At 43.9% G+C, this 26,951-nt stretch overlaps 2 protein-coding genes across 2 annotated transcripts in view; one reads left to right on the top strand and one right to left on the bottom strand.

Annotated features, from left to right (window-relative positions):
• tbl2 (transducin beta like 2) overlaps nucleotides 1–4,262 on the bottom strand; it is a 29,685-nt gene extending 25,423 nt beyond the window's left edge. Inside the window, exon 1 of the mRNA XM_083650038.1 lies at nucleotides 4,073–4,262. Coding sequence (XP_083506164.1) covers nucleotides 4,073–4,211 — 139 coding nt within the window. The 5' untranslated portion in view covers nucleotides 4,212–4,262. The remainder of the gene's footprint in view (nucleotides 1–4,072) is intronic.
• A 2,306-nt stretch (nucleotides 4,263–6,568) lies between these two features.
• Nucleotides 6,569–26,951, top strand: part of pom121 (POM121 transmembrane nucleoporin) — a gene marked incomplete at its 5' end in the record, with an annotated part of 29,163 nt that continues 8,780 nt past the window's right edge. The window contains 12 exon segments of the mRNA XM_083636286.1: nucleotides 6,569–6,589; nucleotides 6,591–7,156; nucleotides 16,203–16,412; nucleotides 16,933–17,082; nucleotides 18,319–18,399; nucleotides 18,535–18,706; nucleotides 18,792–18,880; nucleotides 18,985–19,064; nucleotides 20,904–21,031; nucleotides 21,159–21,258; nucleotides 22,891–23,145; nucleotides 25,021–26,538. Coding sequence (XP_083492412.1) covers nucleotides 6,569–6,589; nucleotides 6,591–7,156; nucleotides 16,203–16,412; nucleotides 16,933–17,082; nucleotides 18,319–18,399; nucleotides 18,535–18,706; nucleotides 18,792–18,880; nucleotides 18,985–19,064; nucleotides 20,904–21,031; nucleotides 21,159–21,258; nucleotides 22,891–23,145; nucleotides 25,021–26,538 — 3,370 coding nt within the window.

Genomic DNA, 26,951 nt, shown 5'->3' with positions numbered 1-26,951 from the left:
CATTTTGGTCCCGCGGCTTATAGACCGGTGCGTCTTATAGTCCGGAATTTACGGTAGGTCCGCCTTTCCGACATAGCATCTTGAGTTATTTAGCCTACAGGGGTGGGAGAGGTTAGGTTCTGGGGGAGGTTAGGTTTAGGCGTGGGGGTGGGAGAGGTTAGGTTTAGGGTTAGGGTCTGCAGGAGGTTAGGTTTAGGCATGGGGGGTGGGAGAGGTTAGGTTTAGACGTGGGGGCTGGGAGAGGGGTATCGAAGCCTCCCTTGTCAATCGATACCAATTTTCGATACCAAAACAAAACAGCGTCATTGAGCCTATAAGCATGCGACATGCTTGCACGCCGCGCTCTAATACGGCTGGTGATTGGCTGTCATGTAGAGGCATGCAGGAAACGTTACGCCCACTTTAGCCGGTGTGTTTGTTGTGACTGTGAGCCAGGCGTGCGGTGCGGATAGTATACAAGAAGTTAGCCACTCAAGCTACTCCTATCCTGGAGTACCATATGGCGAAGATGATGAAAAGCAGGAAAAGAAACAGAAACAACACGGACTGGTTTCCACAGACAAGAGAAATAATTGAGAGGTGGGTCAGCTCAGCTTACCGCAAGTTAGCGGTTATCAGATCCCTCAGTCTGACAAATCCATGCATCTGGCTGTGAGTTGTAGCATTAGATCGTTTAATTAATTGCCGCCGTAACGTTATGCGCAAGCGGGCATTGTGTATTTTTAGCAACTCGTTAACAAACGCTGATGTCATGATAGTTTGTTGAATGTAAATGCGATTCATTTATATTGATTGGCTAGTCAGTGAAGTTGAGCTGTCTCGTCAGATTTGACAAGAATGACGTTCTGTTGCAGCAGTGAGCACACTGATCTGCAACGCTAGCGTTAATGTTTAATTAATTAGCGTTATCGTTATGTGCAAGCGGGCAGTTATCGCCCATGTATTTTTAGCAACTCGTTAACAAACGCTGATGTCATGATAGTTTGTTGAATATAAATGCGATTCACTTTGTGGCATATAAGGCTATATTGATAGGCTAGTCAATGCTCAACTAGTCTTCCATGCATGAAGTGGAGCCATCTCATCAGTTTGGACAAGAATAGAGTTCTGTTGCATCAGTGAGCATTAAACCCTGATTTGCAACTCTCTGTTTTGCACTGAAAACTATTCCACTGATTTATTTGTTTTAGCTACATTTCTTTCCTTTGTAGTACTCCAATATTTTTTGTAGGGACGGCAATACGTTTAGAGAACTTAAAGTTATGTTAAATACAGTAGGTTTTATTTTTTTCTGCTGTAAAACTTAAGATGGGGGGAAAACTAAAGATTTGTAAAATAATTTCAATGTGTAATGCAGTTTTATTTTTGTTAAAATGGATTTTTCTAAAAATTGGTATCGAAAAAAGTATCGTTCAGGAACCGGTATCGAAATCCAAGTATCGAAACGGTATCGATATCGAAAAATTTTGAACGATACCCAGCCCTATGATTGATTTATTTTGGTGAAAAAGTCAACACAGATACAGGGAAACAGACAGTTCACCGAGGATAAAAACACAATAAAGCCTTGCGGCTTATTTCCATTGCGGTCCTCAACGTACAACATTTAGAGACATAAACACACACGAATGGTAATCACCATTCAATACTCGAATTAAGACTATTTACATTATTTCTAGATTGAAAGGAATAATGGCACGCTTGAATATAATACAATACATAAACATTTGTTGTTACATGTAAGGAATTAACATCCGTTGCAAACAAACTAGGTGGGGGGAGGGAGTGGGGGTTGCTGGGGGAGGGTTTAGCAGTGGGAGAGGGGAGGAGAAGCTCGCTCACGCATGATTGAAGGCTATGCATATCGCGCACAGCAGCATCCACTTGGGCTCCAATGTGTTTGACCGAGAGAAGGGGGGGGGGGGGGGGGGGGAGTGGCGTCCAGGTTGAGGTTTGCAAGGGCTACAGGCCGGACTCAGTTTGAGTGTTGGCAAGAATGTCCATAGATTGTCCATGAAGCTGTAAGCCTAAACAGCCAGATAGTGGGGCCCTCCTTCCCGGTTGTTGAGCGGTATACGGCCTCGTCCAAAGTCTTATCTTGCAGCTGTCTAGGTGAAGGGTGGTGGGGGGGGGGGGGGGTGTTAACTCCTCGTTTCCACTGCCCTTCAACGGTGAAAATTTCTCATACCTCCTCGGGCAGACTGGAGATCCGAAATAAGTAGGGGTGTCACAATATATCGTCCCACGAAATTTCGCGATAGTAAAACGTCACGATATGTATCGTTGAGATGAAATCTCATATCGTGAAAAAAAAAAAAAAAAAAAAAAAAAAAAATTTTTTTTTTCAAAAGTAGACAAAGAAACGTCTTTGTTTGTTGAAGTTCAATGTGTGGAAAGTAGTTCAGTTGAACAAGTCTCTGAAGAGACACATGAGAAGTTATACAGGAGAGAAACCATTCAATTGAGTTTCTGGCAAAACTGTTTACTTGACAGGAAAAACTGAAGATGCATAAAAAATAGACTAAGAAAAGTATTGTTGTTTGAGTTTGAAGAAAAACTGAAGATGCATAATGAGAATGTATACTGCTGAGAAACCTTTTAGTTCAAAGTAAATCTAAGTGACGGTGTAACTCATTCTATTTCAAGATAAGCCTTATCTCCAATCTCATGTTTTTTCTAGTTGTTATTGTAATAACAATTTCCCACAACAGCATGTTTTGTATTTGTGCATTTCAAATAAAATACTACTTTTCCAGTCATATATTGTCATTATTCAAGTTTAAAAAAATATTGTTAAAATCGTATCGTATCGTATCGTTATCGTGAACACAGTATCGTGATACGTATCGTATCGTGAACTGAGTGTATCGTGACACCCCTAGAAATAAGTGATGGATAATTTGGTTATCCGAGTGAAAGTATAATCCAAATCTTTCCCTCGGAGCTCGTCTCTTCAACTTAATACTCATCAATCCCGTTTCTTTGCATCTTCTCCAAGATCGTGTCCAGTTTTTTGACCACCTCTGCCAGCATAGCCTCCATCTTTGAAATGCATTCAGTGGTCTCATTAGCCTGAGAGTTCATGCGTTCGGTGAACGCATTAGACTGAGAGTTCACAACACGGGCCAGCTCGTTTATCATGTTAATGAGGATCTGTATCTTTGGGCTTTCATTATTCCCCATTTTCATGGAAATTTTTCGATAGACGACTGCGATGCCGACACCGGTCAGCAAAAGTCCAGCTATCATGAATCCGAATATGTAGACATCTTCGACGTCCTCAACAGTCAAAATGGCAAGGCATACAGTCTGCCACTTCTTCCATCCGTCCATCACGTACCCAGCCGAGAACGTGCCGTCTGGGCACTTAGGCTCACCTGGCCCAGCATTGTGACCCGATAATTTTATCAATTGCGTTGAGGGACCAGCTGATTAATTCCATAATTCCTCAGGGTTTATGAAGAGACAGCAGCGGAAAGGAAAGATTATTTGCAGGGAGCAGGCTGGGAACTCAGGAAAGCTGGAGAGGAGGAGATAAGCGTCCGCTCAGTCCAAGGGCTTGAGTGAAAGAGAGTGCCGACATTTCAGAATGCCGGGGTGTCCCCGTTCGGACTGTGTGGCCATAGGCTGTAAAATGTGTTTTTTCAAATATCAACAAGAGCGAATTTTACATAATATATTGATTTAGAGTGTAGTTTGCATGGGTATTTATTCAATCTGTGTGACATCACTTCAATTTGTGTATTGTATCGATTTTTAAATATGACACCTTTTATTCTGAAAATCCTGAACGGAAGTCAGAAATTCCTGCTCATGGCACACTGGCTTGTACAGCTACCACATTGGGAAGCTAACGTCACATGCCACAAACACCTATCGTCTTTTTGGGGCACGTTACACACCCCATGGTGGACCAGAGGACGCTAGCATGAGTGACACCTACAGCTTTATAAGAGTGCCTTGTTAATTTCAAATTATACTTGCTAGTAGTTTATATAATGTCAATGACTTGTCGGCTCCCCACTGAGTCAGTAGTTCAGTAGCTAGCTAACTAACATTAAGCTAGACTTACCGGCCGAGTCTGTTGTTTGTTCCATAACGTTATCTTCTCTTGATTCCCCTTTCTGTCTGCCCACCGCTAAGGCGACCAGGATAACCAGTGCCCCAAGTAACAGAGTCAAAGCGACCACAGCACCTACAGCTACCTCCATAGCGACACTTTCTGCCACGTAACGTTACTTTAATTTGTACTGCTAGGCTAGCTGCTGCCAGCCGCTACAACAAAATACGCATGCGCTCAAATACTAAATCTGATTGGTTGGTGTGTAGCGCCGTCAGGCCCGCGTCTGGTCTGGATGGAACCCACCGCGGTTCGCGATATTTGTTTTCCCATGATGGCGATGGCATGGCCCGCCCCTCTCTGCCTCTGATTGGCCTAGCGTCAAACGTTCATCCAATCACATTCGCTTGGCTATCCTGCATCTCTTTCTACAATCTACAGTCTGTGGTTCAGACCATACGTTCAGACTCAATGGGTCAGACAGACAGACAGACAGACAGACAGACAGACAGACAGACAGACAGACGTTTCGCTTGCTAGCCTGCACAAAGACACCACTGTGTTTTCTGTTTTGATTGAATATAGTCTGGTGGTCTATGGTTCATGTTTATAACGCTGCCAGTGCCACTGTCTTCAGTGCACGTATAAAAAATGAAAGAATGTGATGTAAAAACAGGGTCACTGCGCATTTACAGTGAACTTTAATTCAGCTCATTGGAGTGACATGTATTTGAATTGAAATATGAATCAGAGCAGAGGAAACCAGGTGATGCCATCTGCCATCTCATGCTTGTTGATGATTTAATGATGTTGCCTCAGCAACAAGGCGAGAGCAGCCGAGTGCAGTCAGCCAATCAGGCACAGCGGGGCGGGTCATGCCTTCGCCATCATGGGGGGGGAATATCGCCCATGGTTCGGCAAAACCACGCCCTGTGCCCGCCTACGCAGCAGTCAAGCGCTGGGAACTGAACTTCTCTTAAAATTCCCAAGGAAGAAAAACAACAAATACCTGAATAATGTCATGGGCAAACTGGAGGAGTGCAGAAACGCCCGTTGGATGAGCCGTGGGTGGCGGCAGTGGCGGCAGTAGCCTACAAATCAATTGGCAACTTTGATATTTCATCTTCCGTGCATCTTCTTCTGTTTGGTTTTACGGCGGTTGGCATCCAAAATGTTGCATTACCGCCTCCTTCTGGACGAATCCATCCAATAATATGTTCCCCTACTCCAGACCAGTTTCTCAAAAAAAAAAATGTCATAGTTTCTTCCCCTCCACTGCTCCCACACATCTTCCGTGTATCAGGAGAGACTGAGTCTAATAATAATAATTATTATTATTATTAAAACATAAGTATAAAACATTGCATTTATTTATGGAAAAATCACTTTGTGTGTGTGTGTGTGTGTGTGTGTGTGTGTGTGTGTGTGTGTGTGTGTGTGTGTGTGTGTGTGTGTGTGTGTGTGTGTGTGTGTGTGTGTGTGTACACACTATTAAAAAAAAAAGTGCCATTAAAGGGTTTAAATTCTGAGTAGGAATGAAATGTTGCTATAAGGGCTGAAGTTACTAAAAAAAAAGGACCAACCACCTCCTCTGCTCTGCTGTGAAACACCGTTTTAACGCTAGGTGGCGGTATGCACCTTGAAGTTGTTTTGCGACCCACAGAAGAAGAGCAGGAGCAGCAGTAGATTCAAAGATTGTGGAAGGAAAGAGACGACACCAAAGAACTTTTATGGAAAGAAATGACAGCTCCATATTGCCCCATCGCAACATCAGCGCCCAGCAGCCTCCGCCATTTTTTATTTTTGGAAGCGTGACAGCGCCAAAAGAACCTCGCACAGGCTCGCAGTGGTCAGCTGCGGTAGCGCTGGCCCCTATAATCAGCCTCTCTAAACAGTAACTCAACGGGAGAACACTCTAAACTTTGGGGATTCACATCTTTTCCGGGCGTACTGCAAATCTTGATTGAAGTGGTGTAGTGCAGGGATGTAAAACAACAACCATATTGTGGAAACTAAGCAAATTTTTTCGTTTTCTTTGTTTAGTTTTTTCAAGATAAATACCTAATGAAAAGGACCCGAGGTTCAACTCCCGTTGAGTTACTGTTTAGAGAGGCTGATTATAGGGGCCAGCGCTACCGCAGCTGACCACTGCGAGGCGCATTCTGTTTCCAAAAATGGCCGGAGTGTCGTCAAAGAGCGTGGAAGGAAAGAGACGACACTCCAGCCATTTTTGGAAACAGAATGCAAAAAGATGTGAATCCCCAAAGTTTAGAGTGTTCTCCCGTTGAGTTACTGTTTAGAGAGGCTGATTATAGGGGCCAGCGCTACCGCAGCTGACCACTGCGAGCCTGTGCGAGGTTCTTTTGGCGCTGTCACGCTTCCAAAAATAAAAAATGGCGGAGGCTGCTGGGCGCTAATGTTGCAATGGGGCAATATGGAGCTGTCATTTCTTTCCATAAAAGTTCTTTGGTAGATTGGTAGAACCGGGGTAGAACAGCATGCTGGGATATGCGAGTCCTCCGGCGGCGCTGGGGCTGGCGCCATGTCTCTTGTAGAGAATCGCTTGACGTTAGTGTTGCTGTCTATTGTGGGTACACTGACTCTGGCTCTTTATTACATCCCTACTATTCTTTACGCCACGTTAATTATTGCGGTTTGTTGTATTGCGTGTTATTATCACAGCGGAGAGCCGTTTCCCGCCAGGTTAGGCCTGAATCCACGGCCTGGACTGACGCTCCCGGCGGTGCTCCGGCGGTGGCTGTGGGGCAGGAGGTCTGTGTCCTCGCCGGGGAGAAGGAGCAACAAAGCAGAGGAGTCATCACACTCACACTCTCGCCAAAGACTCTGTGACGCCGGGGTTTATCGAAGAGAAGCCTTCTCTTCTCGCCTAGCAAGCGACTCGTTTCTGTTCAGCCCGCGAGACTTCCTAATGGGGAGTTACATCGGGAAAGCAGAAAGTCCCCCGGCTCACACCGACTCCCCGAGGCCGAGAGCCGGGAGACTTGTGGGGCCAAATCCCCGAGAGCAGCTCCGAGAGAGGCTGTCCCGACCGAACCATGCGGTCTATACCCCCAACAGGAGGCTGTCATTCGCCGGGTAAGTTCACAATGATCAGCAGCCGGTTACAGCTAGTGAAATTGGTGCTAGCTAGCTCGCTAACGTTACTGGCCTGTGTGTGTTACCAGCGAATATAAGAAGTTCCGGTGAGGTTTTTCAAAGTAAAACAACAATTCTGCACAATTATAGAGCAGACGGAGGCGATGGAAAAATGATTATTTTCCACATTAATCTAATAAAGTAAGCATGAAGCTATACAATACAAATTATGTTTCTGTGTGACAATAACGGTTTCATAACATTGATAACGTTCTTCTCAGTGTCTTAATGGATAAAAGCTGTTCACTGGAGTGCATAGCCTTTACAAATTGGACACTGGACAGGTTTGTGTTCAAAGTGGGAGCTTGCCTAGACTCAGCCCTCAGTCTTAATCCGTTTCACTCCTGTAAGACTGAGAATATTACTATTTAAATCTTTGCATAACGTTAGGTGGCGCTGTTGGAGGCCTTGCATCGGAGAACCAACCATGTGTTGTGGGCGGGTGTTACGCGCAAATCAACCCCCCTGTACATGCGCGCCCCCCTATGTAAACAAACGCATTGGACAGACCTGCCCCCCGTAGTACCACATTTTAGCCGCCAGGTGTCATCTGGACATAAAAACACTGCTACATTTACAGGCAGGCAGTACGTTACTTCAGATCTTCAAATCTCACTAAATATAGACAGTTTTCACGGAACGATGTTGCTAGGGAACAGTTTGAAACCTAGCTTAATTCCTGTCAGTTATTGTATTAGCAAACACTGCAACTGGAAGGAAGCTAGGGACAATTTAGAATGGCAATTGTCAAGTTAAAACCGTCTAAAGTTGGATTGTAAAAACGTGTCTTTGTAATTAAGAAAATAAATAAATAAAAAATCATGACTTGACAAGTAGGCTATAGGCTACGTGCTGTAGACATACTCTGTTATAATAAGGACATGCAAAACACATTCGAACTGGGATTTGAACTCACGCCTCCCTAATCTGCAACATGGACCAGAAGTCAGCTCTTAACCCACTCCACCACAGAGACCATTAATGGCAGTTGGTGTGTTTTGCATTAGTTAAATCGTTTCTATGTGCAACCTTGCTCTCCCGTACGTGATTGTCCCCCCTGTCTAAACACCTCTCCACACCTTCCACTTGTGTCTGGACAAAAAGGCCCCCCTGCAGTACCGCATTTCCACCACCATGTGTAGTTTCTCCCATGGAGGCTTATGTTTAACTGTAAAAACAGGTGCTAGTGAGATAGATAGATAGATAGATAGATAGATAAATAAATAAATAAATAAATAAATAAATAGATAATAAATAGATACATACATACATACATAAATAAATAGATATATAAATAAATAAATAACATTTCATCTCTAGGTCTCTTTAGATTGCCATAAGATGGACTGTAAAAACAGGTCAGTAAAATAAATAAATGAATAAACTAAAGAATTCATGGCCTTACAAGTAGGTAGACATACTCTGTTATAATAAGGACAAGCAACAAAGATTACAGGTGGGATTTGAACCCATGGCCTCCAAGTCTGCAGCATGGACCAAATGCTAACTCTTAGACCACTGTACCACAGAGACTTCTTGTGGCATTCACGCTGCTTTGCATTAGTTAATTCTCTATGTGCAACCTTGCTCTCCCATACATGATTGTCCCCCCTGTCTAAACACCTCTCCTCACCTTCCACTTGTGTCTGGACAAAAAGGCCCCCCTGCAGTACCGCATTTCCACCACCATGTGTACAAATGTTTCTCCCATGGAGGCTTATAAAAGAATGGAACCTCATCAAGTCTCGTCTGTACACACTAGCCCATTTAAAGGGAAAGGTTTCCAAATGTAGCCTATATTTAGGTTTTGAATTAATTGGAGTACCAACATTTCATCTCTTGCCAAAGGATGGACTGTAAAAATAGGTGTTAGTAATCAATCAATCAATCAATCAATCAATCAATCGACTAAAGAATGCATGGCCTTTCAAGTAAGTAGACAAACCGTTATAAAGACATGCAACAGACAGTGGGATTCGAACCCAAGGCCTCTGCAGCCAAAAGTCAGCTCTTAAACCACTGCACCACAGAGAGCTTTGATGACTGTTGCTGTCTTTTGCATTAGTTAATTCCTCTCTATGGGCAATTCTGCCCTCCCATACATGCTTGTCCCCAAGACCTCACATTTCTTCCACTGTCTATGTGTACGCCTCATGCAGAAGTGTCCCCTGCTGTACCACATTTCTGCCACCAGGTGACTGGGAAAACCAAACACCTTGCTCTAGTCTTCCTAGTTCCTCTTTATTGGGGTCACAATATGACCGTAAGTGGTCATTTTGACGTCAAGATTACAAGCTCTCTGATGATAAATTCCTCAATTGGGAGATTCATGCATTTATTGTGTTAATATCCTTTAGAAAGACACTTAATGTGAAGAGGCAATTTTTTCTATTCTGTACAGGCACAATTAGATTGACCACACCTTGTTGCAGGTTGTTTCTCACAATCATCATGCTAACCATGTCTGTCTCTTTCATGTATTGCATGTGTGAGAGAATGCAACAAGCAAAGGTTCTTGAAATAACATGTATTAATGGTTGGTAGACTGATCAACAAGGAATAGGAATGTGTTTTGCTTGAAAATAATAGCATTTCAGCATCTGTCACTAACTAGATTAAAACCTATAGGCTATCTGTTTTGTTTCAGACAGCCTTGTGACTTGCTTTGAACACAGAAAGAAAGAAGGAGCCTGCCTGCATATCAAAATGAGGCTAATAATTGCATTTAACTTGTTTATTTAAAATAGTACTTGACCAAATAGAAAACAACAGAATATTGACGAAAAACCATTTTGACTCTAGCACAAGTCTGGGTAAGGAATGCTTATGAAAGATTCTGAGGCCTTAGTAGAAGCTTAATGTTGAAGGCAAGGCAAGGCAAGGCAAGGCAAGGCAACTTTATTTAATGCCAAAAACAATTCAAAGTGCTTTACAGAAATAGAAGAGATAAAACAATACAACAATGGAACACATGAAATTACATCAGGAAAAAAATTACAATCACAGTAAAAAGTGACAATAAAAAAGAATTGAAGTTGAAGAATACTGTCTGACGAAGAGCTGTTTGGCTCGAAACGTTACCACTGCACTTGGTGCAATAAAGCTATCAAAAAGGAGTCCTTTTAGTGTGCGAGCGATTTTTTCATTTGTTTCACTGTTATATTTTTTCGTCTCAGCACCTACCCGAAGTCTCGGTCCTTGGATGTGCATGTTTTCATCTATTTCAAGTTGAAGAATACAACATGAATCTCCTGGTAATTCAACGTATTAGCAAGATACACCTGGGTGTATTCATTCTAACAAAGCTTGTTTTCTGGTCGGACAAAACTGCCTCCCCACCAAGCCCCGCCCCCGCAGCAGACATGTGCAGACTCGAGTTTGCCAATGAGTTTGCTTCAAGTAAGTCAAGACAGGCAGATTCAATGGTGGAGTGCATACGCCCCCTAGTGGATGCATGCATTTACACAGGGGGGGGCACGCATGTACAGGGGGGTTGATTTGCGCGTAACACCGGCCTGCTTTCTGGGGTCAGTGACGCTCATGCAGAACCTACTAGTGTCTCGCAAAACATCGCCGCGTTTGCGGAGAAACATATTAATCACTTAGAAACAAACATAACCTGTTAATAGGACGTGTTTCATCCGGCCCTGGCGGCTAGAGGTCTTTTCCCCAGCGATAAGCCCGACTCCCGAGGCTAACGTTACAGAGCCTGCTGATGACTCACAGTAGCAAGCGGACCACTTCCGGGTAGGAAAAATCATTGTAAAATAAACAACAGGTATAAACTCTCTTTGCAGCACATCAGTGTCTTGCTCTATATTGGAACTATGATAAATGGCATTGCCGCTACCAAATAAAATTCTAATAATAAATGTAGGCGTGTCTGCTGCCGGCCGTTCTCGCCGGGCTCTGACAGACAGTTTCTGACAGTGAAATTCCCAGACGTTTGGTGGCGCAGCTCACCAAACGTCTGGGAGCCGAGACTAGAGCTTGCCAAACATATGCACACGCTCAGGTAGACCTCTATGACATCCCACTCTCAGCTAAGGCCAGTAGGAGTTAAAAAAAAATGGCGGCCTGTCAAACCCACCCAAACGCACTATGGTGACATTTCTGGACAGCTATTGGACACTGGACACCCATGTGTCCAAGATGTCAGCACAAACCATATATGCACGTAGGTAGACCTCTATGACATCCCACTCTCAGCTAAGGCCAGTAGTAGTTGAACAGTCGCGCTCACATCAGATTGAATTTGCGAACTCACCCACTCCCAGCTCGCCAAAATTAACGTTTGAGAGTAAGGACAGGTGGTCAGATCATTATGCTTCACATGCTGCGGCATGGGGAGGACGCATTGACAGTAAGGAGGACGCGAGAGAAAAAAGAGGGAGACGCAGATGAAAGGCCAAAGCGACGGCAAACAGCTTTGTAATTAAAGATTTTAATAACGAGGCTCATTGCGGCCATCAGAAACATGTTTAAATGTACCTACAGTAGTAGCATTTATCCACTGCATTCACACACCTCTGGGCTCTGGCTGCCAGGCAGGCACTGCTGTCATAACACATACACACACACACAGCCCCACGTCAATGACAATGCCATCGTCCATCGTGATGTTTCACTGTAGAACCATCACGATGGCTAATGGCTTAATGCGTTGGAAAAAGCGATTTCATGATCCTCTCCCCATGCTCTCTGCATGCTAGGGCTGCTCGATTATGGCAAAAATCATAATCACGATTATTTTGATTGATATTGAGATCACGATTATTTAACACGATTACTCATTGACATTGAGAACATCATGCATTTATTGAACATTGACACTGGCTTTTCTTTTTAACATTGGATGTCTTTGGATTTTAGATATAATTGAAAATAAATAAGTGAAAATAAATAATAAAAGTGCAAAGATTTAGAAATAAAATAAAAACTAAAATAAATATACAGTATATGTAGGCCTACTATGTTGCAGTGAACTGCCACAACCAACTGCAACTATTAATCTACATTCAATATGTTGGTAAACATCTGAACTAGTAGTCCTTAAACCTCAAAACTAACCAAATGAGAATGCTATTGAGTAACGTTCATTTACATTACATTAAATTACTCTTATTTGGCAGATGCTTTTATCCAAAGCGACTTACGTTTAGGTTCATAATAGGCTATTGTTAATGTTTATCTGTGAGCTCGTTAGCTGTTGAATATGCGGTAGGGCTGCACGATATATCGTTTACACATCGACATTGCGATGTGCGCATGCGCGATAGTCACATCGCAGGACGTGCGATGTCAAAAGCAAATTAACTCGTCATGTTGCTTGATAAACTCTCACTTTAGGGGTAGCCTACTGAGTGAAATGCAGGCTCTCTCAAAGGAGAGAGACGCCCCGCTACTGTACTCACTCATTTAATGCTTAGCTTCAACACAACAAACATGCATAGAGAGCAAAATTGAATTGTTTTTGCTTATGTTGCGTTGCTGACAGTAGCCTGTCTGTAAACGATGTGATTGCGAGGCGGACTTGTCCACAGCTTGCATACAGCAGGCTGGCTGCTGTAACTCAACATGTCCGTGGAGTGGAGATATTTACTCTTGAAACACCAAAAAGCAAGACCGCAACTTATGACACGAAGGCTAAAGTGATTACTGAGAAGTTGTCCGTGTATCACCGCAGCTCTCTCTCCCCCTCAGTCTGATGATGCATCAGATGATAGCAGTAACGTTACGGTAGAGGTAATCATACATAGCGACTCATTTACACAAAACATGTCGGTGAAAATAAAAAGACAATAGACATAGCTGGGCAATTAAATATATATTTATTACTTTTCACGAATGAATTGTTTGTCACCGGTCGGCTGCATGTGAATCCTCGGCCCCGTTCCAATACCCATACTTGTACTTCTTTCTTGTAGTATGTACTGCCGCTGCCCTCACAAAGTATGGATTGTAGTGTGCAGCATGCATGCAAAATGCATACTATTGGGACACACTACATCTGTCGTCACGTGAGCTTCCTGAACTCCGACCTCTTGCTCACTTCCGCCGACGTCCGCAGCGCCACATTTGAGTTTTTTTTTTTTTTTTTTTTTTTTTTTTTAATAAACAAAGTCTGGCAGCAACAAACAGTACATTATACAAAAAATTCAGACTAAACATTTACAAAATTGGAACAGACAATCAAATAAACAAAATAAAATAAATAAAGCAAAAACATTAAGTCAGAGATCTAAACAGGAATCAAGATATGCATGTTTTGGTACACACCATGCTTGTTTGGTTTTAACATATTTCAAGGCTTTCTTAAAGTTAATTATCTCATTCATGAACACGCAGCTCAGTCAGTGCGACGTAACTCCAGTAGGTGGTGGTAATGCACAAAAAGTTGTTTGCCAACCGCCATAAAACATTAGAAGAAGAAGAAGAAGACATAACTTCCTGCTGCGCAAAGGATTGTGGGGAAGTTTGGCTGAAGCAGCATGCATCGATGCATACTCCGAAATAGGAGCTGATGTAGTACAACATCCTGGTACTCTTGGCATACTGCATCTGACATACTATGTATTGGGACATACTAAATCTTTTTTTGCCTACTAAATAGTATGGAAGTATGGGTATTGGAACGGGGCCCTCGTCTCTGTACTGCCCTGCGTGCGCTCAAAAACCGGAACTCCCCAAATGCGGAGCGTACCACTTGGTAGTTTCTGGAGGGGGGTCAGACCAAGTGTGTGAAGTAACCATGTGTGAAGTGGCAGCGGTGTTTCATTGTTGATTTCTTGAAACGTTAGAACGAAAGAAGTTGAAAGCAGTGATTATAATCAATTAAATCTAATGTTTTTCTGCAAATAGCATCATTGGGAGGTAGATTCTGGCACTCAATATTAGGGGTGGGCAATATATCAAATTTATATCCATATTGTGATTTGAGACTATATGATCTTAGATGTTGGATGGTAATATGGTGATACAGCATACATGTTGTCTTTCCCTGGTTTTAAAGGCTGCATTACACTAAGTGAAGTATAGGCTAGTGACATTTTAAAGTAGAATGTCATAACTCACTTTTTCATGTATGTAAGTCATGGAAATCCATTGGTCAAAATGTGTATGCACCCTGATAGATGACGCTCTGAGGCCTGTCACAGCCCAGTGGTTGAGAAACATTAAAATACCTAATTTCCCCTCCAAAATCAGATGGACTCCTCTACAAAATCATCCCAATCATTCTAGAAATATTATTTTCTTTCAAATAGAGCTATTCTGGTAATCTGGTGAAAATCTGTATTTTTTCATATCGCAATATATATCGCATGGGCGGGGAATATCGCAATGTCAGTTTTTTCCAATATCGTGCAGCCCTAATATGCGGTCACATTGTAAAGAGTGTCCTGAATCGATGACTGTGTTGTGGCAGGAGTAACTAGATGGGGCTTTGTCTTTTTGTTCGTTTAGCGTTATTTCTTGGTCATAGACCACTTTGTGAGTGGATTTCAAGTGATTAAACAGAGGGAGAGGACGTGTTGCGGGGTGCTGCAACGACCGCGCATATCTTGAAAGGTGGGTCAAAACTCGCATCGCAATTCCGTGCTGTATATTCGCATCGCTCTTGATGTGTAAGTTACACATCAGTTACACATCAAGAGCGATGCGACTATACAGCACGGAATTGCGATGCGAGTTTTGACCCACCTGTCAATCACAGCCACAGACTTGAAACAAACAGTGCAAGATATGCGCAGTGTAAGGACCTTTAAACTCAGCCAAACCATAGTGTTTCCACCCCACATACGTTGTTTCACCTCTCTTCTCGACCAGCGGCTCTCTTTCTGTGAAATAAGCGGGGAGGAGAAACATGCCTGTGGCTCTTCACACGACAGTCACAACTCGAGCTGATGTGCTTTGGGCTTTGGGGGAGGGGCCGAGCAAAGGAAGGGGTGCGCTTGATTTACAACACAAGACAGAACGAGAGAGACAAGAGCCGCAAAATCGTTTGATGTCGATTATCTTGTTTTCGTGGACAGCCCAAATCGTAATCTAGATTAAAATTCGATTAATCGAGCAGCCCTACTGCATGCTATAGGTCTTTCTCTCTATATCGGGTGCCCAAATTCTTTCCCATGAAGGGCCAAAACTCAATCTGGGTGGAGGGCCGAGGGCCAAAAATAAACGTTGTGGAATTATATAAAAATGTACTGTTTTATAGAAAATTAACATTTTAAATCTAAAATAACATTTCAATATAATAATCTACTTTTTATCTGTTTGGTAATTGTAATAATTTGCAATTGGTTATATATATTTAAAAAAACATCTGCATTTGTGGGGAGCTTAAACATTTAATCAGTAAACACCCCGTTAAAAACAGTTGTATTTTCCACCTTTTTAATCAAGAGAGAAATTTGACTTAATTCACAACTTGAAAAATCCTCAAGGTACTTTGAAAATCAGCTTTATTGTCCATCTTTTGTAAACAATTTGCCATGACAATTTGACAAAAACATGCAATATCCTGGTTGCTAATGTGGTTCCTCCTCTGGTCGTTAATGGCGCCTGTTCAGAGGGAGGGGAACTGGTTGGAATAGCGTGAACCTCCCACGTGCTATGTCCTACCGGTGAAGCTTCCTCTGTCAGGTGAAAAGAAGCGGCTGGCTAACTGCCCATGTCTCGGAGGAAGCATGGAGCCAGTTTCGGCTCTCCCAAGATCGGCAGAGGGTGGAGTAGCAACCAGGATAAATAAATTAAGTTAGCACTAATGGGGATAAAAAAATGGTTATTAAAAAAAAAAAAAAAAAATCTCCCAAATCCGTGGCGGGCCAAAACAAACAGAGCGGGCCTCAAATTGGTCAGCACTGCTCTATATACTGTATATCTGTCTCTCTCTCTCCCACTCTCTGTCTCCCTCGCTTTATCTCACTCTCTCGCAGAGAGAGGGAGGGAGGGAGCGGGAGTGTCATGCCACTTTTTGTGTCTGCAGGGAGCCAGTGGGCAGGGTCACCATCACCCCGCAGCGTCATTACCCCCTCCAGCAGGGGGGCGTGTGCTCAGTGGGGGTCTTGCCTCCTGCCCAGTGGGACGGCTTCAGGAAGAAGAACGTGCTGAGCCCTCGCAACTCCCAGGCTGCCTTCCTCAGCCCTGTCACCATTAAGATCGCCAGGCTGGACCACAGCACGCCCACATCTCCACTGTAAGTCCTATCCTTCACGTTCCTTCCCTACATTTTGGCCTACATACAGTACAATAGGGGTGCTCCAAAAAAATCGATTCTTCCTCGATAAAAGCCTCTGACACTGCATTTAGAGACCACCATGGGACACCAAAACCTTAGCTGTTACTTTGAGATCCATTACTGCCATAAAATAAAAAAATTACAATTCGCAAACATTCGTGAATTAAATCAAACCTAATTGGCTGTGGTCAGGGAAGAGCCATCATCATCTCCGAGGTGGACGACTCTGTCAGGCAGATACTGTATGGGATAGTTAATAAAAGGCCGATGTTGGTCTGATGGCACTGTGCTGTGTTTGAATGTGATGTTAGCTGAATCCATTGCCCAGGGTTATTCTGGCTCCCAATGAAAGAGGAGAGCCGGCACTCACGGTAGACTAATTTTTAAAAAAAAAGCCTTTTATTGGGGCAGAGAAAAATCGGACGTTTCGGCGTAAAGCCTTTGTCAACAATCATTATTCTGGCTCCCGTCTCTGTAGTTTGGACCATCCGATTTGTGCTGGAGGCCCCAGGAGCCCTGCTGACCCCTGCTCCAGAGAGACCGTCCTCAAGGTGCTGAAAGAAAGCCGCAAGAGAGAGGTGGAAGATGACGAGAGAAGCTTGACAGCTGAGCAGAAAAGCAAAAGAAGGTACGATGGTGGAATGGTTGGTGTCTTGGGGAAAATACCGAATTACACGGAAAAAAAATCTGCCCCCCTTTTTTATGTAGCAATACTTGGGTCTGGAAAATCGATACCGTATTGTGGCGGGGAAATCCCGATATATTGCTGTAGTCCAGAGGACATGAACCCATCCTTGCATATATGCTCTGGACTGGACTGCATCTGCTATCCAGGTTTGGATGGATTCATGACGTCAGGGGTGGAGCGATATGACCATCTTAGATCGTTAACCATTAGAATGGCTCCACGATCTATCAGTTGCATTTCTATGTCTGAAAGATGACTCCAAAGCCCCCCCCCCCCCCCTTCACAACACAGGAGGAGTTGGTTTCACTTGTGATGTGAACACAGACACACACACTTTAAGGTAGCAGGCTGGCATCTTTGAATGAGTTAAATAATAACTTGCCGCCGTCAGCGGCATGTTGTTATTATTATAACTAATATAGAGTTGACTCCACAGTTCAGACTTCATTTTTCGGTTATCCTGCCTGCTTGGTACTGTGTAGCTGACGAGAGAGAGACGCACTGCAGTTCCTCCCTGCTGTGGTAGGAGCCAGTCTCGTGATGGGAGTTGCAGTAACGTTGACGAGCAGCAGCGCTTTGATGTTCTCACTTGCACATGGCTCGTTAATGCCGCCGCCTCTCATGTTGAAAGTATTGAATGTTTTGACACAACACAACTCGGCCCGGGCGCTCTGTTGCAGTTGCCCATGACATGATGTAGGCATGATGCAGCCTATTTCTCCATTAACCAAGCGGCTAGTCTGCCTGCCTCCCTCACCGAGTTTATGGAACTGTGTCAGGGCACCACCAAACTAGTTTTCAGGTTCACGTTATTCAGCGCGTGCCTGTTTGTGATCGTTATTTCTTAGTGTTTCCCAAACTATGGGTCGGGACCCAATTTGGGTCACGGACCCGTGGGGGGGGGGTGAGTCGCCAACTAGTCGTTATGGCAACTCATTACAGTATGTTTTTTTTGTGAGTTTGGGTTCCAGAGAGACACAAAATGTATCTTTTGGTTCCCAAGAGGAAAAAGTTTGGGAACCCCAAACGTGAATTATTGTAAACTCAGCATAAAAAATGAACGAGATAATCGTGGATCATGATCCTGCCTGAAAAAAATGGTGATATGATATTTTTGCCATATCGCCCACCCCTAACGTCAGTTGAAGGATTGTGTTTTTTCTAACCCCTTTTCAGACGCAGCGACAGCGGTGGGAGCGCACATTCTGCTTTTGAGCCCCTTTTGCCCAATGGAGCGCCATTACAGCTGGTACCCAAGTGAGTTAAAACTTTTCTCAAGTGGCTCCCCTATAAAGGCTTTTGTTTGTTGAGGCTCACTAGGGTTGCCATGGTGTTGACATTTTCCCACTGGGTAATAAACACGTGACAACACCGGTCTTACCTCCCCTCTAGGCCAGGAAGCCTGAAGCGAGGGATGAACTCTGTGGCGGAGGAGTCCACCATGAAGAGGTCTCGCACCTCCTCCATCAGCTCGGGCAGTGGGGCCCAGGCTCCCAGGGGCACCCTGGGTTCAGGGCGGAACCCCATCCATAGCTCCTACAGCTCCTCACAAGGCCTCAGCCAGGTAGTGCCTAACAATGCAATCACAGCAGGTCTTAACGGATACGAGGCATCGGTGCAAATCTTGATTTCCATGTTTGTCTTCACAGTGGACGAAAGCTTCAGCACCCAGTTCCCCTCTGTCCAGCCCTGGTTCTTCTCGCTCTCAAACGCCAGAGAGAGCCTCCAAAAAGCCAAGGTATTTCTCTGCTCTGCACGCTGGGTTCCTGTTTCCCAGTGAGTTCAGTTGTTGACATATTTGGATGTAATGCTGCATTTTGTAATGTATTGTTACCTGCCCAGGGAGGAGGATGGCCAATGTCCCAGCTCGCTCTCCTCGCTGAGGTCTGACCAGACAGCCTTTGACAAAGCACCCATTACTTGTAAGTCTTATCCACATTTATCTCTGCTGTTGGCCTCCTCAGGAGAGCTACCGAGCTCTGTCTGTCTGTTGTCTGTTGTAGTAAACAGAAAGGATTTACTGGATAACCAGTACATACTGCCCTGTAGAGACAGTCATGTAAGGCTACAAGACGACAAGACCATGCAATTTCAATTTGACCCCAAACATAAAAGATGTCTGTAAATTTGAACATAATAGGCTGGTTAATTTGTAGTACAGTGTTGTTAACTTTAGACCAGTGCTTCTCAAACCCTTTCACATCAAGGGCCCCTAAACTGGCACAAATTAGACCACAGGCCCCTATGAATAAATACATAATTCCTCCTTTTTTCATTTTTAGGGGTATTTTCCCTCTTCAGTTACACAGATATCATGATGTATCGTAGATTAAATTTCTTGCAATGTATCGATTATCGTTGTATCGTGATACCATCGTTATCGAGCGCCAAGTATCGTGGGGTTACTCTGCGATTGCCACCCCTACGTAAGGATATGTAAACAAAACTAGCCGGCATTTACCGGAGCGCAACCGCACATCCACTAGTAAAAGTCTCTGGTTTCCTCCTGCATCACACTTTGCATTGAATAGACACTGCGGAGTGCATCATCATTCAGAAACCACACCCAAAACAGTGGAACCCCCCCCCCCCCCCCCCAAAAGAAAATCCTGGCGTTCTCCTATGTCATGTGTTGCACACAAATATCATATATACGGAAGATGAACACTCCAACTTACTTCCTTGACAGCTAGATCCACATTTTTCTTCTCACCAATTCTCAATGGCTTCCTTGTTTTACTCGGAAATACAAAAAAACTTGCGATTTTTTTACATTTGTTGTCTGCGCAGCAATTCAAGGAAAATTACGCTGCTGTATGGAAGTGAATGGAGAGCTTTCCCCTGTGATGGGCGTGGCCTATTTCATCCATTGACTCTATGGATCATTCAGCTGCCTGTCAGAGACTTTGGTTGCATTTCCACCACTTCACAATATTACCCAAGAACCACTGCAAAGATCGTCTATTGATGAGAGATCCACTACACAGCACTTATCCTACGCACAGACCTGTAAAAGCGCACATCACGTGTTTTGATCAATCTTGGCTGGGCCAGTGAGAAATGTGGGCGGCTCTGGCCCAGCCAGGCCCATGAATGCCTTCGCCTCCGATATATATATATATATATATATATATATATTAGAGCTGGGTATTGGTTCAAATTTCAAGAATCGATTTGATTCCGATTCACAAGGTTCCGAATCGATTAATCCCGATTCGATTCGATTAATTTCAATATCGATTTGGTTAGTGATACTAAAACATGTTTTTGAGCTGTAACCTGAATTACATGACTGTCCAGTTATGTAACACAGGGGTTCCCAACCTTTTTTGCACCAAGGACCGGTAGATACATGGGGGAAAAAAAGTTGCGGACCGGTTGTCAATTTTAATGGTTTTAGTTACACATATATTTACTCACCAGGTGGTGACAAAGGGTAAATAACAGCCTTTTCATCTGTTGTTAAAAACTACAAACATAAATAAACGTCAACTTGAAACTATGTTTCAACTACCACACACAGCCTATAATATTATAGCCTATGTTTATTTTATTTTTTTATTTTTTTTAAATAAAAAAAATCGATCTCTGGACATATGAATCGATATCGAAGGATTAAAATAAAAATCGATTTAAAATCGGAGAATCGATTTTTTGAACCCAGCCCTAATATATATATATAATGTATGTATTTTGTTAATATTGTGATTTTTGTTGTATTTGAAACAATTCTGCATCCCTTGTGCGATGTATTGTTGCAGCCATACTGACGCCAGTCCCCAAGGTCCCAGTCAGCACCACATCAGACTCTACTTGTAGTGGTGGGAAGCGAAAACGCAAGATCCAGCTGGTGTCCAGCCACCGGGGCGAGGGCGAGCACATCTCACTGGTTAGGACTACTACACTCTCAAAGAGCACTTCTGACTGCCTTTTTCAGCCTTGTGTCACAGTGGCTTAGATTATTTTATTTTTTATTTAGATTATTTTATTGTAATTATGCTTATCCTTACTTGCAGCCCCCACCTCCAGAACTGGGCTACACTATCACTGCGAAAGACCTGGACCAGCAGAAGAAAGCTGTCCTCAGCAAGATCCAGAAGGTCCTGGAGGAACCCGGTGAGTAGCAGCACTGACTCGTTTTAACATCTGGTTCTGCCCTGTTGGATTTAATCTATACATCAATTGAGGATCTATTTTTCTTGTGGAGTAATTAGGGCTGTTACTTTTTATTCGAAATTCGAATTTAACTTTGAATGTGGGGGAGGAGGGCATGTTTGAATGTATAATTGACCTGTTCGATTTTTTTTTTTTTTTTTTTTTTTACTTTTTCTTTTAATTATTATTATTAACCAAAATTAACCAACTGCTGCTTGCTGGTAATGTTAATCCCATGTCAGAAAAAGTCTCCAGATTTGTCGCGTTAGTCTCTTCTGAGAAAGATTGTCTCCAGGGTCTGAAAAGTTGTCTCGAGTTGGATGCAGCCAAGTTTGTGAGGCAGTGTGGTGACTGTGAGCGTCCAAGCTAACACGCCTGGCCTGCAATTTTTTTTTTTATTTTTTTTTTAATTAACCAAAAAACTTCGAATATATTCGAACATTTTGCGGGCAATTAAAGTTTGTTCGAATTTTATTTTGGGAAAAAGTGACAGCCCTAGGAGTAATATAAATGTTAAAGCCTGGGTTAAACTACCAGTGTTCAAATACAAGTACAGTTGATAACTGTCTTGAATAAATTATTGCTTTTGTCATTCAAAAACATTTGAATTCAACATTCAAGATGTTTGAGTTGATATTTGTTTTGCTTACTAATTGAAGCAAAGTCTCCATTAGACTCGATCTCCTTCTGATAGCCCAATGTCCACACAGGTGATTTTACCATGGCATGTGCTCAGGTATTTCTCTGGCTTTATGTAACACAGTACAAATACCAGCTCAGGTCTAGCTTTTCCCCTTTTTATGCCTCCGCCGGCGATAGCCATGCCGGAGGCATTATGGATCCGGGTTGTCCGTCCGTACGATGTTCGTTAGCGCGATATCTGAGGAACGCCTTGATGGAATTTCTTCGAATTTGCCTCAAGCGTCCACTTGGTCTCAAGGATGAACTGATTACATTTTGGTGGTCAAAGTTCACGATAACGATACGATACGATATTTTAACAATATTCTTTTTAACAAAAGTAAATAATTTTTATGTATTTATTTATCATTTATTTAACCATGTGAGTCCCGTTGAAATCGAAACCTCTTTTCAAGGGAGCCCTGGGAAAATACTGGAAAAATAGTCTTTCATTTGAAATACACAAAATACAAAACAAATGCTGTTTTTGGAAATTGTTATTATAATAACTATAAAACAACATGGAAGATAATGCTTCTCTTGCAATAGAATGTGTCACACTGTCACAGTTTGTGACAAAAAAGTATACTATCTATTTCTTAAATAACTCATGCTCAATGGTCCCTAAACTTATGTAATCTTATGTACCCCTTGAGCTGTTTTGCCATGCCAGTAGTAGTCTACCCCCTCACTCATGCGTGTTGATTCTGCTAAATTTGTTCTATTATTATTCAGGAGCAAAAAAAATACGATATAATTTTTTTCTGACGATACGCATATCGTGACGTTTCGATATCGCGATATATCGTGCGACGAAATATCGTGACACCCCTACTCTACAGGACAGTCTGAGGGACCCTCGCCCGATTCCCTTGACTCTGACCTGACCTGACCTGCTTTTTGCCTATGCAGCTCCAGAGCCAGAGAAGCCTGCCTCCTCCCAGCAGGCCTCGTCCACCGACTCCAGCACCACCCTGAGCAGCCTGCTGGCAGCTCCTCTGCCCACAGCCTCCAGCTCCCAGTCAGTCCCAGTCATCAACCTGGATCCCAGTCCAGCCAGCAGTGTCAACACACTGACACCCGCCTCCAACCCACTGCTAGAAGCTCTGCGTATGAAGAGCATCACTCCAGCTAGTAGCTCTGCATCAGCTGCCACTAGCACTGCAGGTAGGGGGTACATTACTCATCAATCATCATGGTTTCCCAGAAGCGTCCGGCTAATTTACTATTTATTCAAACATTTCCAGCCGACGACTGTTTCTTTCCATTAAAGTCACTGTCACTTAAAATCTTGAGAATCAAGCAGCAGCAGAGCAGTGAGTGATAGTGATTTGTGATATAATGTCGATTGGATAGCCCTCGTTTTTAGGAACGCAACAAGATACAGTAGTAAAGTGCTCTCTAATGTCAGTGTTGGGCTCTGCCTCTGTGTGATGCACATTCATTTTATGAATTTAAAAGTTTGTGCAATTGAACCGCCTTCATTTAACCATGCTTTCATTTAACCATGCTTTCATTTAACCATGCTTTCATTTAACCATGCTTTCATTTAACCATGCTTTCATTTAACCATGCTTTCATTTAACCATGCTTTCATTTAACCGTGCTTTCATATTGAGTGTGTGTGCTTTATGCTAATTGGTCAGATCAACAATTGAACAGAAGACGGCATATTTGACAGGAAATACTGTTTTAGTTTGATAGATACTCGTTGCATCCCGCCGGTCTCTGGCCAGCTGCTATGTTAACCCAGCTATATATTGTATGACCTAGTGGAAAACACTGACTCATATGCGTTTGCTTAGGAATCTTGTCAATCAGAAAATGTCCCTAATTGCCTGCCTGGTGAATACAGAGTCAATTAGTATTAAAGATAATGGTCTGAAAACAAAAGGCTTATTTTGGAAATGAGGAAGGAGGGAACGATTGGCAGGGGACTGAGGGGAGTACACTACACCCTCAATTGGTAAATCAGTGGTCACAACCTATTGACTGCTGTCACACACATACATACTGTACACACATACATAGACATTCAAACTCAAGAATTCAACCAATGAAAAAGAGCACATTAAGAAGAAAGAGAAGTAGGTAATATCAATAATAACCCAAGGTTGTGACGCTATATCTAGAACACCCCATATCCTATTTAACTTTTATGCTTGTTTGTCTCTAACATATGCTTGTTTGTCTCCAACGTCTTGTTTTTCCCCCATACTTCATCTGCTTATTTATTTATTTGAAAGTCCCTGGAAACCAGAAATAATTTTTTATTATTTAGCATTTTGAGTTCATCACATCACAGGAACCTATGTTAATAAGCCACCAGCCAAATTTGAACGATGATGAACATCGCAAAGTATATAAATTTAGGTTTGACAGTCATGACAAAAGTCATGAGAATCAATTAGATTTTAGACTGTCTTTTCTCCCGCTGACTGTGTGGGCGTGCAGGACTGCAGCAGGTCTCCTCCGAGAGAGAGGGAGGGAAACAGAGAGAGAGAGAGAAGGAAAGAGAGATGGAGTGTGTGTGTGTGTGTGTGTGTGTGTTCGCTCGTGGCTTGGCGCATACTGACAGAGAGGAAGAGAGACTCTGCCGCTGCGAGTGCACAGCGCTACTGTGTGTGTGTGTGTGTGTGTGTGTGTGTGTGTGTGTGTGCGCGTGCGTGCGTGTGTGTGATTCGATTAAATCTTATGACGTGATAAGATCATTCATTGTAGCACCGCGCGCACCGCTCTCTTCAATGAGGAAGTGGAAATCCAGACCTTGGAGAAAAGTGGCGATTTTGGGGGTTTGGGTTGAAACTAATGTCTTCTACTTACTGAGGCACACAATTACTCACATAACACCCTAAATGTAATAGTTAGAAGGTTTTTGTGGATTTTGGTTTCCAGGGACTTTAATATTTTATTTTGCTTTTACAGTCTTTATCTACCTAACTTCTGCGTGTGTTTTTACTCTTCTGCTGCTGTTGCTGTTTTAGACACCTGAATTTCCCCATGAGAATAAATCAACGTTTCATTCATTTGTTTCTGTACTAGTGTCAACATCGACCACCGCACCTCTAGAGCCAGGTGGTTCAACAGTGAAGCCTTCGACTGCTTTTGACGCCCCACAACTCCCCCCGACCTCCCTGTCCCAGTCCGCCTCTAAAGGTGCGAACCAGCTCTCTGCCTTCACCCAAGTCCTGGGCCAGGCCACCAAGGCTGCCAGCAGCACCCCCACCGTGGCTGGAGCTAGCTTATTTGGGCTGGCCAGTCAGTTCAGCAGCACACCCATTGCTTCTCCAGCCTACAACCCAGCGAGTGCCACTGTTCCCCCAACCACCAGCACAGAGTCCGCTAGTAGCGCCAACCCTCTGCTAGCGTCTGGGTTCAAGCCCATCTTTGTGGCCACCACGTCCTCAGCCACATCGGGCCCAGAGAACAAAACTGCTGTCCCAACCTTTAAGCCCCTCTTTGGAAGTACCACAGCAAGCACCGGTTTCGGACAACCTCCTCCATATACAGCCACCACCTCGCTGCCTAAAGCTTCTTCCACCAGTACATCTTCCATATTTGGTGGATTAATGAGCAGCAGCGCAGTTGCCCCGTCACCTTTCACCAGCTTGACCAGCATCCCCGCTGGAACAACAACATCCACCACTGCTCCTCCCACCACCACAGACTCTGCAGCCCAGCCAGCTGGCAAATCCCTGTTTGGAAACTGGTCCACCCCATCATCCACAACAAGCACCAGCTCAACTTCAGCGCCGGCCCCCACTACGGGGGGGAGCACCTTTCAGTTTGGAGCTGCTGCTGCTACTACCACTGTAGCCCCCACTGCTGCCACTACAACCTCCTCGAATGGCACCTTCTCGTTTGGTGGCACCAACACACCGCAGCAGGCCCCTCCTCCTGCCACCCAGAAGGTCTTCGGCTTTGGCCAGGCAGCAACCACCACCCAGAACTCAACCACCGCTTCCTTTGGTGGCTTTCCCTCCTTGGCCAACACCACTGCCCCCGCCGCCGCCTCCACCACCCAGTCCACCTTCACCTTCGGGAAGTCGTCGTTGGAAGCGTCGGCGGCCCCGTCTGCCTTCAGTTCCCCAGCAGCACCGGCAAAACCTTTCACCTTTGGATCCAGCGGAGCCTCGTCCACCCCCGTCACTGCCCCTGCCCCGCCTCCTTTCACCTTCGGGGGAGGAGGTGATGCCTCCACAATGGCGAGCTTTGGGACCCCGGTTAAACCAGCGTTTGGAAACGGCTCATCTAATTTTGCTTTTGCTAGCACCACAGCTCCCTCAGCTGCCCCGAGCTTCACAGCTCCCTCAGCTGCCCCGAGCTTCGGTGCAGCGACCCAGACTCAGAGCATCGTCTCCTCCTCGGCCAACTTCGCATTTGGCGGCACCGGCCCTCAGCAGACGGTCTCTGGCCCCGGTCAGCCTGCCTCCAGTGGATTTAACTTTAGCGCTGCTATTTCAGGCAACCAGTTTGGAACTCCGGTCTCCCAAAACCCTGCACCACAGATGCAGGCAGGCTTCAGCTTTGGGGCTGCTGCTACTGACAAGCCAGCTTTCGGTGAGGAATAAAGCAGACATCTGCTCTTGCTTGTTTATTTCAATTTATTTTTAAACCCATCCAGAGCAGACCTCTAAACTGAGATTTTCTCAAAGGAGAACCACTGCTCCTAGGATGAAAAGTAATCCAGGAGTGCATGTCAAACTGTTTATTAGGTCTATAGCCATACGTTTTTGTTGTTAAACTGTGAGGAATCCATTTGTCAGATAAATAATGGCATACTAGGCCTTGCATGACTGGTTCAGTTTTATTATACTGTTTATTAACTGTTTATTAACTGTTTAAAAGTGACTGTAAAACATCTAATACGGGCTCTGGAAATATCACATTGTTTCTAACATGTACAAGTAGAGATGGGTACCGATACCCGGTATCAAACAGGCCCCGGGGCTAAATTATTAAAGGATGTAATG

This window comes from Poromitra crassiceps, assembly GCF_964638095.1.
Source record: "Poromitra crassiceps genome assembly, chromosome: 1".
In the NCBI taxonomy this organism is placed as follows: Eukaryota; Metazoa; Chordata; class Actinopteri; order Beryciformes; family Melamphaidae; genus Poromitra; species Poromitra crassiceps.
This window is presented reverse-complemented; position numbering and strand designations above follow the sequence as displayed.